We start from the raw sequence: 11,671 nt of genomic DNA, 5'->3' as shown, positions 1-11,671 counted from the left end.
CGCAAGGGCTGGGGACCCCGCTCCTGCACTCAGCCCCGCGCCCCGTGGGTGGCGCACAGCCCCGCACCACCTGCACCCCTGCGCCCAGCTAACTCTCTTCCCATCTGCTTCTCCAGAGCACGGAGACGGGTACCCCTTCGATGGGAAGGACGGGCTCCTGGCGCACGCCTTTCCTCCAGGCCCGGGCATCCAGGGAGACGCCCACTTCGACGATGAAGAGTTGTGGTCGCTGGGCAAGGGCGTGGGTGAGATCCCGAGCCGCCGAAGCCCCCCCCTTCCCTTTCCTCCTCACCCCCGTCCCCAGCCGCCCTGACCCTCCCCCCTCCCCCTGCAGTGGTCCAGACCTTCTTTGGAAACGCAGGCGGCGCCCCCTGCCACTTCCCCTTCACCTTCGAGGGCCGCTCCTACTCCGCCTGCACCACGGACGGCCGCTCGGACGACCAGCTCTGGTGCAGCACCACGGCGGACTTTGACACGGACCGTCGGTTCGGCTTCTGCCCCAGCGAGAGTGAGTTCGGGGCCACGGATCCCGGAACCCTGGGTTGTCACCCCAGCGCGGCCACTCGTGTTGTGGGGTCTGCAGGCCGTTCTCCTGTCCTCTGGGCCCAGTTGACTCGCCCGTGACATGAGGAGAGGGGGGCTCAGGAGCGGTGGCCTGGGGGTTAGTGAACTCGGGGTGACGTGTGGGCCTCCCAGGACTCTACACCCAGCACGGCAATTCCGACGGCAAGCCCTGCGTGTTTCCCTTCACCTTCGAGGGCCGCTCCTACTCCGCCTGCACCACCGACGGCCGCTCCGACGGCTACCGCTGGTGCGCCACCACCGCCAACTACGACCAGGACAAGCTTTACGGCTTCTGCCCGACCCGAGGTGCGTGTGCCCCGCCTGCCAGATCCAGCACTGGTCCTCTCAACGCGCCCCCTCCACCCATCAGTGTCTCTGCACTTGTCATTGGTCTGCAGGACCGCGGGCACTCTGCCCACCCTCACCCAGCCCCTCCCTCTGCCTTCCAGTTGCCCCCGCCCCATGCACAGCCTGCGGCCTCTCCCTGGGCCTCCCCTCCCCAGGCTCACCCGGGGCTCAGCGGCGCCCCCTAGGCTTTAACAATGGCACCCAGATTCTCTAGCTCCCCGTTTGGCCCGCCCCGGGCCCCTTATTGGGCCCACCCACCTGCTCACCCAAAGCCCTGGGTCTCTTCAGTGGACTCGACGGTGACCGGGGGCAACTCAGCGGGGGAGCTGTGCGTCTTCCCCTTCATCTTCCTGGGCAAGGAGTACTCGACCTGTACCCGGGAGGGCCGCAATGATGGGCACCTCTGGTGTGCCACCACATCGAACTTCGACAGCGACAGGAAGTGGGGTTTCTGCCCCGACCAAGGTGTGCAGGGTTCCAGGGTTCCAGGGCTGGGGTAGTGTGTGTGGTGTGTGTGTGTGTGTGTGTGTGGGGGGGGGGGGGTTGGAGGCCGAAGCTGGGAGCGCAGCCCAGGGCTCAAGTCACAGGCCCCCTTTTTCCCAGGATACAGCCTGTTCCTTGTGGCTGCGCACGAGTTCGGCCATGCACTGGGCTTAGATCACACCGACGTGCCAGAGGCGCTCATGTACCCCATGTACAGCTACACCGAGCAGCCGCCCCTGCATGAGGACGACGTGAAGGGCATCCAGCACCTGTATGGCGGTGAGGTTCCGTGGCAGGGACCCTGGGAGGGAAGGGGAGGTGGAGAATGGGGTGGGAGGAGTTGGGACCTCAACACCTACCTGTGGGGGAGCCTGGGTCCCGAGGGTGTAATTGCTGCGGCGTCAGTCCTTGGAGCTGGTGATAAAGAGCCCAGACTCTAGAATGAGACGGAGGTGGGTTCAAAAGCCAGTCGGTCCAGGAAGTGGGATAGATTACTTCCTCATCTGTAAAGTGGGGCTAATAATAGTATCTGCCTCAGGGGGTTCTTAAGAGGGTTAATTGAGTTAGAATACTGCCTAGCATATAGTAAGCACATACACGTGTTTGATATTTTTATTGCCATTATCACTTATCATTAGGATCATTTCCTCATTTAAGAAATGGGGGTATTAAAGAATCCATTGCATAGGTTTCTTTGTTTTTTAGACCACACAAGCTACGTGTGCGTTTATAGAGCTTTTAGCACTGTTTGGCCCTCAGTCTGAGTGCTCAAAAAACACCTCTCTCCCATCTGCGGGGTTGGGGTTGGGGATGTTCCTGCCTGTCTTATGTCCATAGGGCACAGCCGGGGGGCCTGACCCTCGATAGGATAAATGTGGCTTGAATGAAGGGTCAGTGTAGAAAAGGATGAGGCCTTCCTGTGCTTGGGGGGAGGCAGGCTCCAGCATCTAAAGTGAGGAGAGTGAGAGGGGGGTGGTGGGGGGGACTGGTAGGCTTTGGGGAGTAGATACAGTATTCCGCAGGCACAGAGGTATGCAGGATAGGGTGTCTCATCCGGTGTCTCTTTCTAGGCCCTCGCCCTAAACCTGAACCACGGCCTCCAACTACTACACCTGAAACCCAGCCCACCGCTCCCCCGACGGTCTGCACCACTGTCCGCCCCTCAGAGGGCCCCACTACCGGCCCCACAGGCCCCCCTTCAGCTGGCCCCACGGATACCCCCACCGCTGGCCCCACCGGTGCCCCCACTGCTGGCCCCACGGATACCCCCACCCGTGCCCCCACTGCTGGCCCTTCTGTGGCCCCTACAGCGTCTTTGGATCCAGCGGAGAATGTTTGCAACGTGGACATCTTCGACGCCATCGCAGAGATGGGGAATTACCTGCATTTGTTCAAGGACGGGTGAGGCGCAGGGATGTGCGGTGAGGGAGGGGGTTTGGAGGAGGGACCTCCCTCCCCCCCGCCCCCGCCCCCGCCCCCGCCCACTGGACTTTGGTTCAAGGTTCATTGCCCTGCCGGTCCCTTTCTGTTCCCAGGAGGTACTGGCGATTCTCGGAGGCCCAGGGACGCCGGGTGCAGGGCCCCTTCCTTATCAGGGACACGTGGCCTGCGCTCCCTTCCAAGCTGGATTCCGCCTTTGAGGAGCCGCTAACCAAGAAGATGTTCTTCTTCGCTGGTTAGTTTCCTCCTCTCCCCCTTCCCTCCTCACCATCCTCGCAATCTAGGAGGAGAGAGACCCGGGATAACCCATACCAGGGCTTGTGCGGATTTAAGAGGACGCGCCCCCTCCTGGCGGGTACCGTTGAGCAGGGGCTGAGTTCCAGCTCCCCGCTTCACGGAACCCTGCGCGATCGTACCGAGCGGCTCTGCTTGCGGGCAGAGAGACTGCGGGCGCGCCAGGCTCCGAAAGAGCTCGCTGGGTTTTCCCTTTTGACACTTAAGGATGATGTGTGCCTCCTCCCTGCCCCCAGGCTGATGTGACCCTTCTCTCCGGCAGGGCGCCAAGTGTGGGTCTACACGGGCGCGTCGGTGCTAGGCCCGAGGCGTCTGGACAAGCTGGGCTTCGGCCCGGAGGTGGCCCAAGTCACCGGGGCCCTCCCCCGCGGCGGGGGGAAGGTGCTGCTGTTCAGCAGACAGAACTTCTGGAGGTGAGAGCCGCGAGGGCCGCCGGCAGGGGGAGCCCGGGCGCCATCCGCCTGTCCGTCCGCTCAGCACCTGTCTCCTCTCCGCCTTCCTGCAGGTTTGACGCGAAGTCGCAGATGGTAGATCCCAAGAGTGCCAGCCCTGTGGACCAGATGTTCCCCGGGGTGCCCTTGAACATGCACGACATCTTCCAGTACCGAGGTGATGGCTGCAGACGGGGCTTAGGGGAGGGTCCCTCTCCGAGACACCTCTTCCCATGCGAGAGCCTGGTCAGCTTCTGAGCAAGAAAGGACAAGGCCCTGGCGATTGAGGCAAATGTCCCCATGACAGTTATAGAGGCAGGGACCTTCCCCAGAGCATACAGGGGCACAGCCAGGACTGGGATCCTGGTTTCCTGCCTTCCCAGCTGCAAGCTCTTTCCCAACAATGCAGGACACATGGTTTGCATGAAGGCTCATGCATTATTACACAGTATTTGTCAAAGTACCTAGAATGTGCCAGATCCTGTGCTGCCACCAGGAATATAGTGATACACAAGGCGATTCATAGCTGTGTGTCTTTGGGCAAGTCACTGCTACTCTCAGAGCCTCGGTTTCCCCATCTGGGAAACTGGGAAGCTAGCTGGAATTATACTTACTTTCTCTTTTTCACCGCTCACATCCAATCAGTTGACAAGTGCTGTTGGTTTTATTGCTGAAATATTTACTTTCACTATCTCCTTTGCAAACACCCCACTCCAAGCCATCCTGGTTGTCCAAAACGGTTATTCTCTGGGAGTAGGGAGTGATTAGGAATGGAGACCGTAGTTTGGGAGTGACTCCAGACCTAGCCCAAGGTCAAAGGAACTAACATGATCAGACCCCTCACTCCTCCCCCTTCCCACTACTTCTGTCATTCCCTCTGCTCACTCCCCCACACTGGCCTTCTGGCTGCTCTTTGAACACATCAAGGTCGGTCCTCGCTTAGGGCTTTTGTGCCAGTTGTTCCCTCTGCCTGGAAGGTTTTTTCCCAGATTGTCACTGTGCTGCCTCTCTCTTACCCTTCAGGTCTCAGCGCTAGAGCCACCTTTTCAAAGAGGCCTCTCTGACCCTCATTATCTATTCACTTACTTGCTTTTGTTTCCTTTCCACTTTCAAAACCAATCTCATTTATTTACACAGTTGCTTGTTACTCATCTGTCTTACCCCACTAGAGCAGCGATTTTCAACCTTTTTCATCTCATGGCACACATAAACTAATTACTGAAATTCTGCAGCACACCAAAAAAATATATATATTTTTGCTGATCTGACAAAAAACAATAGGTATAATTTTGATTCATTCACACTGGACAGCTATTGTTGTGATAGCTGTTGTCATCTTTTTAATATGCCAGTCTAAGGGAAAAGAGGTCAGTGCCCCCAACTAAATAGTCAGGAATTGCCTGTTTTAAAAAATCTTGTGGCACAGTGGGTGAAAATCACTGCACTAGAGTGTAAGCACCCAAAGAACTGAGATCATGCCTGCAGCTTTTCTCTGCTCTATCCTCAGTGCTTCTTTAAAAAAATTTTTTTAGCCGAAACTGGTTTGGCTCATTGGATAGAGCGTCGGCCTGCGGACTCAAGGGTCCCGGGTTCGATTCCGGTCAAGGGCATGTACCTGGGTTGCGGGCACATCCCCAGTGGGAGATGTGCAGGAGGCGGCTGATCGATGTTTCTCTCTCATCATCGATGTTTCTGACTCTCTATCTCTCTCCCTTCCTCTCTGTAAAAAATCAATAAAATATATAAAAAAATAAAAAAAAATTTTTTTAAATTGATTTCAGAGAGGAAAGGAGAGAGAGGGAAAGAGATATAGAACATCAATGATTAGAGAGAATCATCGATCCTCTGCCTACTGTACGCCCCACACTGGGGATCAAGCCCACAACCCAGGCCTATGCCCTGACTGAGAATCGAGCCATGATTTCCCGGTTCATCGGTCAATGCTCAACTGCTGAGCCACTCTGGTGGGGCTCCTCAGTGCTTCTAACAGTACTTGGCATGATAAATATTTGTTGAATGAATAAATGAATGAAAGGATTTGTTGAATGAATGAATGTTGAATGAATGGTCCTGAGCACCTACTGTGTGCTACGCTCTGTGCCAATGCTTTGGACATCAGGGTCTGTGCCCTCCAGTATCTCTGTGAGGGAGATGAAGGTGTGATATGAAAACCTTGGAAAGATCTAGAAAGGACAGGAGGGATGATTGTGAAGATCTTGCTTTTGTTTCTGTTATGTATATGTGGGAGGTTTGGAATCACCCCTCTTGTACCTGCCTCTCCTCTGCAGATAAAGCTTACTTCTGCCAGGACCGCTTCTACTGGCGCGTGAATTCCCAGAATGAGGTGAACCAGGTGGATGAAGTGGGCTATGTGACCTATGATCTCCTGCAGTGCCCTGAGACCTAGGGCACCCCTCCTGCTTCAGCACTGCAGTGTGGGTCCCCACCTTGATGGAGAAGGAGCCAGTTTGCTGGATACAAACCGGTGGGTCTGTTCTGAAGGACAAAGGATGAGTGGAGGTGGGCTGGGCCCTCTTGTCCCACCTTCCTTTTTTGTTGGAATGTGTTTAATAAACTTGGATTCTCTAACCTTGAGATTTATTTTTGTATGTATGTGTGCATGCAAGAACATATGCATGTATGTATGTAACCAAGGGAGTGGTTCCTATGTGCCAGACAATGTTCTAAGCACTTCATAAATATGAACATATTCAATTCTTCCTATTAGGAAAGTATAATGTGATTATTCCTGTTTTTACAGCCAAGGACATGGCCAATTGTTCATAAAACATTTATTGAGCCCTTACATGAGCCAGGCCCTGTGCTGGGCACTGGCGATAGAGAGATGAAACGGGCTATGTTTCTGTCCTCAGGGACCCCTCAGGATCCTCAAACTTTGGGGTGCATACAAGTACCATTAGAACTTGCTTAACATGCAGACGCCAGGGTCTGCCCCCAAAGAGTCTAAGTTAGTTATAAGAGTGATTCTGTGGCTGGTAGGGATGGGATCACCCTTGGAGAGTATGCAATGTGTGACCTGTTATCCTAAAGATGTGTGTGTGTGTGTGTGTGTGTGTGTGATTGTGCGTGTTATGCTTAAAGTCAGGGCATGTTGCCCAGCCAAGATGACATCTGAGCTTGTGCTGAATCTGGAAGAATGAACAAGAGCTTCTTGGAAAAGTAGGACTGTCTTCTAGGAGAATTATTTACCAAGAACCTAAACGAGCCTGCTCTCTAACCCACCCACACAACAACACCTAGAAGGATGTTGATTGCAGCATTATTTGTACAGGCAACAACCTAAGTACCCAGGGGTAAGGCAGGATAAATAAAATATGGATTATATGCCGGATGGTAGTGAAACTGACAGTTAACAGTAAACATGTTTAGGTATTAGATAATAGAGGCTTTAACTAAGTGTTTCAATTGCTTTGGTTGTCATGTAGCTTATAGTCAAAGATTAAGAAAATGTTAGTTATTCCTAGAGACCTGCCTGGAAAGCAAGTTTCAGGAAAAAATGTTTAAAAGCACAATTTGCTTGAGACAATAGATTAATGTAGCTAGTTAAGCACAAAACAACAATGACAAAGGTCACAAGATGTTGAGCCTTTTGCTTTAAAGATAACATTACTGATGCACAATTATGAAATATTTTGCAGAATCTTGATTCTGCAACCTGGTTAGATCACCTGACTACAGTGACAAAGACACCAGACAAGAGGACGTAGAAACTAAATTAATCAGACGAAGGGAAACTGCTGAGGCTTGCACAAGAACTAGCCAGTCAGTTTCACCCATGACCCCTAAACCCCAGTGCTCAATCTTTGCCTTTAAAAACCTTTGGGTTTTTAAAACCATCAAGGAGTTTGGATTTTGAGCGCTAGTTTGCTGTTCTCCTGGCTTGATGCCAATAAGTTGCTTTTATTTTTTTCTACTGCAAAAATTGTTATTTAGTGTTTGGCTCTGCTGTGTGTGTGGTGGGCAGACCATCTTCCATTTGGCAATCGTAGCTACCCCTGGTACAGCACTGACTATATGCCAGATCCCGTTCCATGTGTTTTCTGTGTGTTAACACAGCTAATCCTTAAATTAAACCTATGAGACAGGTACTACTCTTACCTTATAGGTACTGTTATTATTGTCAGCACCCCCACCCATTTTACAAATGAGGAAACTGAGGCACAGCTTACCTGGTCTCATAGCTGGTGAGCGGTAATTGTGTGCTCTTGGTGCAAATGCTGGGAGAAGAGAAAAGCAGGCAGTGTTGGGGAACTACAAATGGCTCGGAACTTGAATGTGTGGTTTTAGCAGGTGGATGAGAGGGGAGTAGAGAAGATTCTGGAATGACAGATAGGAATGGACTAGATAAGAGAAGGTCTGAATGCCAGGTTGAGGAGTATGCACTTGGCCTTAAAGGATGACATAGGGATTTGACGGAAGGATGGGGCAGATGAGCGGAGGTAATGGGCTTGATCAGATTTGATAATCTTCTGGACCTGAGGTTCAAATGGGAGTTTAAGGAGGGGGTCAGAGGACTTCTCCCCTCTGGGAGGAGGTCCTCTCTTCTAACTCATCCATTTCTTGTTCAGGAACGACCCACTTCCATTGAGATACACATTCCTTATTATGGCTTGTTTAAAATTCCTCTGGATCCCTGACTCTCTCTAGAGACTGTTCCATTTCTCTATTCCTCATCCCCATCCATAATAGAACTTCCTCAAAGCGTGGATTTCTACTCACAGTCTCCACTTCCTCTACTCCCAATCTCTCAGCTACTTCCAGCCTGGCTCCCACTACAGAGGGCCCACCACACCCCTGAAATCACTCTCTTCAAAGCCACTTACCATCTTCCTGTAGCCCACTGGTTCTCAATCTTGGCTGCACATTAGAATCACCTGGGAATCTTTTTAAAATCCTGATTTCTGGGCCTCATCCTCTGGAAATTCTTTTTCTTTGTTAATGTTGTGTCCCCACCCCATAACAAAGAAACAGAATTTCCGGAGGATGAGGCCCAGAAATCAGGATTTTAAAAAGATTCCCAGGTGAGTCTAATGTGCAGCCAAGGTTGAGAACCACTGCTGTAGCCAGATGCAACAGGGAGCCCATCCTAAACCATCTCTCAGGTTCTTTGACACAGTCAATCAAGCCCTTCTTCCTGAACATTTTCTTCACTTGGTCTCTCGGATCCTTCTTCCTTCTGTTTCTCCTCTCACCTTATTGGTTGGATCTTCCTCTTCCCAATCTCAAAATCAGTGGTTCTCAACCTTCCTAATGCCGCGACCCTTTAATACAGTTCCTCATGTTGTGGTGACCCCCAACCATAAAAGTATTTTTGTTGCTACTTCATAACTGTAATTTTGCTACTGTTATGAATCGTAATGTAAATATCTGATATGCAGGATGTATTTTCATTGTTACAAATTGAACATAATTAAAGCATAGTGATTAATCACAAAAACAATATGTAATTATATATGTGTTTTCCGATGGTCTTAGGCGACCCCTGTGAAAGGGTCGTTCAACCCCAAAGGGGTCGCGACCCACAGGTTGAGAAGCTCTGCTCTAAATGATAGTGTGCCCTTGTGCTCAATCCTTGGGCTTCTTCTCACTGCGCACTCATCCCCTGGGATATTGTCTAGCCCCACAAGCGTTAAGGAGCATCTCCAAAATTGTATCCCCAGCCTTAGCCTCTCCCCCAAGCTCCAGACTTGTATGTTTTACTGTTGACTCTGCATGATCCTTACATGACAAACAGGCATTCAACCTAACAGGCCCAACTGAACTCTTGGGCTCCATCTTCCACACATGCTTCACCACCTTAGTAAAGGACATCCTTTGCCCTCAATCATACCTAAAACCTGGTCAGTCCTAAGACCTAGAAATCTGTTGAACTCCTTGTTCTAGTACAAAGACTCTCAACTTTGGCACTGCCTCGGGCCAGATAGTTCCGTGTGCGGGATTGTAAAATGTTTGGTGTCCTCCTCCAGAAGGCAGCAGGACCCATGGACAGATGCCAGACCCATTCAGAGTCGTCCTCCTCCCCACACCACGGGCCTCAACATGGGGTGGGCTGCTATGCAGAGGACTCGTGGCAAACCTGTGGCTCACGGTCAGACAGCCTTGGTACGAGCCTAGATGGTGACAGGTGCTTCTACCACCAAATGCCAGCACCACCCTCTCTTCCGTTGTGACAACCAAAAATGTCTGAAGGAGGCACAGCGCGCAACGGGGCCCTAAGGGCCCCCGCCCGGGCGCCCCCTTCCGGCGCGGGGTTGGGGGGGATCCCCCTTTTTTTTGCCCCCCGGGAGACCGGGGCTGCGGCCCACTTGTCGATCCGGGCCGCACCGCGGGCCGCCCCGGCCCCTGTCGGCACCATGAGCCGCAGGGTTCACTGTCACCTCGCTGCCTCCCGCGGGGCACGCGGGGACCCCTGACCGAGAGCCCCGCAGGCATCCGGCCCGCCGATAGCCGCCACCTCTCAGGGGAAGACGCCAAAGGTAGAGGCCGCAGGGGCGGGGCCTGCAGGAGGGGGCGGGGCGAGATAAGGGGCGGGGCCACGGTGGGCGGGTCTTCTGTTGTCAGGGGCAGGGGTTCCCAGCGAAAGCCCGAGGGGGAGAGGAGCTGAGACCTAGGGGGATGGAGGGAAGTGGGAGGGGAAATGGTGAAGGGCGGGGCCAGATTCGAGGTGGGCGTGGCCACGGGAAGAGAGGGGAGCCTGAGGCAAAGGGGCGAATCTTGTGATGAAGGGGTTGAGTCTAGGGGACTGGGCTGCTGGGCACTCAAGGGGCGAGGTCTTTCCGGATAGGAGGCGGGACCAGAGGGGAGAAGGTGGAACCAGGGAAGGCGGAGGGCGGTGTGATTAAGGGTTGGGTACCGAGCCAATGGGAGGAGGTAGGACTAGCTGGGTTTGGGGCTAGATAAGGGCGTAGCCAGAGGGAAAGGGGTTGGGCCAGGACATAGGAGAGAGGTCAGGGTGGGGGTGGGGGTGGGGGTGGGGATGGGAGGGAAAATGAGTCATGGGTCCCTGAGGCAGGTGCTGGGTCCCTCGGTCATTGTTGCCTGGCAGATCCTCCCATCTTCTGCCTCCCGGAGGCATCGTGGACAGCACTGGGTAGCCCGGGAAGGGGATGGGAGAAAGAGAAGTTAGTTTGGACCCCGGACAGCCAGACCCTGGGAGGATGCTGTGGGGACTCCAGGGCCAGAAGGGTTGGGTGGAGCCAGTTCAGGAGGGATTGGGGGCGTCATCTTCGAGGGCCCAGGGCAGTAGTCTTGTAATGGAAGTCACAGGCCGGGTATAGAAGAGAGAGGAGGGGCAGGATCCTACTAGCCTTCGGTGAAGAACCCTGGATGCACACACTCCGCAGGGGGCCCTTGTCAGGGGTTCCTTCCCTGGCTCTGTGCCACTCGGGTCTGGAAGGAACGTGGCAAATCAGCCTGGAGTGGCCCCGCGGCGGGAGAAGGAAGAGCCTCCCACGGCCGCCAGGGGTCGCTGCTGAGCTGCAGGTGAGCTCACCCTGACTCCAGCAAAACCAAGCACCCCAAACCCTAGCCTAGAGGGATACTTCAGGGGTTTCTTTGGCGAATCCCCTCATTGTATAGATGACCAACCAAACTGAGACCTAGAGTTCCACAGGGCTCCCGTCCACGAACCAAAAGCTTACTGGAAGTGGCCACTCAGATTTCTTGGACTCCTTCCACTCTTCATCTTTTCCATAGTCTGTCTGTCTGCTTTCTAATTTTCATAAATAGCCTTATCATCCTTCCAGATTCAAAAGCCAGAACTTCAGGAGCCATTCTCAACGCCTCCTTTTCTCTTTCCAATGAGGGGGTCCTCACATCTTGACCACTCCACCTCCAAAACTCCCGAATATGACCGCATCTCTCCTCCTGTCCACATTACCCTAGTCCAGTGATGGCGAACCTATGACACGTGTGTCAGAGGTGACAGGCGAACTCATTTTTTTGGTTGATTTTTTCTTTGTTAAAATGGCATTTTAAATATATAAAATAAATATCAAAAATATAAGTCTTTTGTTTTTACTATGGGTTGCAAATATCAAAAAATTTCTATATGTGACACGGCACCAGAGTTAAGTTAGGGTTTTTTCAAA

At 53.0% G+C, this 11,671-nt stretch overlaps 1 protein-coding gene across 1 annotated transcript in view; it reads left to right on the top strand.

Annotated features, from left to right (window-relative positions):
* Window positions 1–6,155, top strand: part of MMP9 (matrix metallopeptidase 9) — a 7,963-nt gene extending 1,808 nt beyond the window's left edge. Inside the window, 10 exon segments of the mRNA XM_006091368.3 lie at window positions 1–245; window positions 335–508; window positions 697–870; window positions 1,201–1,377; window positions 1,516–1,674; window positions 2,466–2,796; window positions 2,931–3,070; window positions 3,392–3,542; window positions 3,635–3,738; window positions 5,849–6,155. The exon segment at window positions 1–245 is cut by the window's left edge and continues 5 nt beyond it. Of these exon segments, the coding sequence (XP_006091430.1) occupies window positions 1–245; window positions 335–508; window positions 697–870; window positions 1,201–1,377; window positions 1,516–1,674; window positions 2,466–2,796; window positions 2,931–3,070; window positions 3,392–3,542; window positions 3,635–3,738; window positions 5,849–5,967 (1,774 nt within the window). The 3' untranslated portion in view covers window positions 5,968–6,155.
* The last annotated feature ends 5,516 nt before the right edge of the window (window positions 6,156–11,671 follow it).

This window comes from Myotis lucifugus, unplaced genomic scaffold (assembly GCF_000147115.1).
Source record: "Myotis lucifugus unplaced genomic scaffold, Myoluc2.0 scaffold_90, whole genome shotgun sequence".
Taxonomy (NCBI): Eukaryota; Metazoa; Chordata; class Mammalia; order Chiroptera; family Vespertilionidae; genus Myotis; species Myotis lucifugus.
The sequence above is the reverse complement of the archived record's forward strand: the minus strand, read 5'-3'. Positions and strand labels throughout refer to the sequence as shown.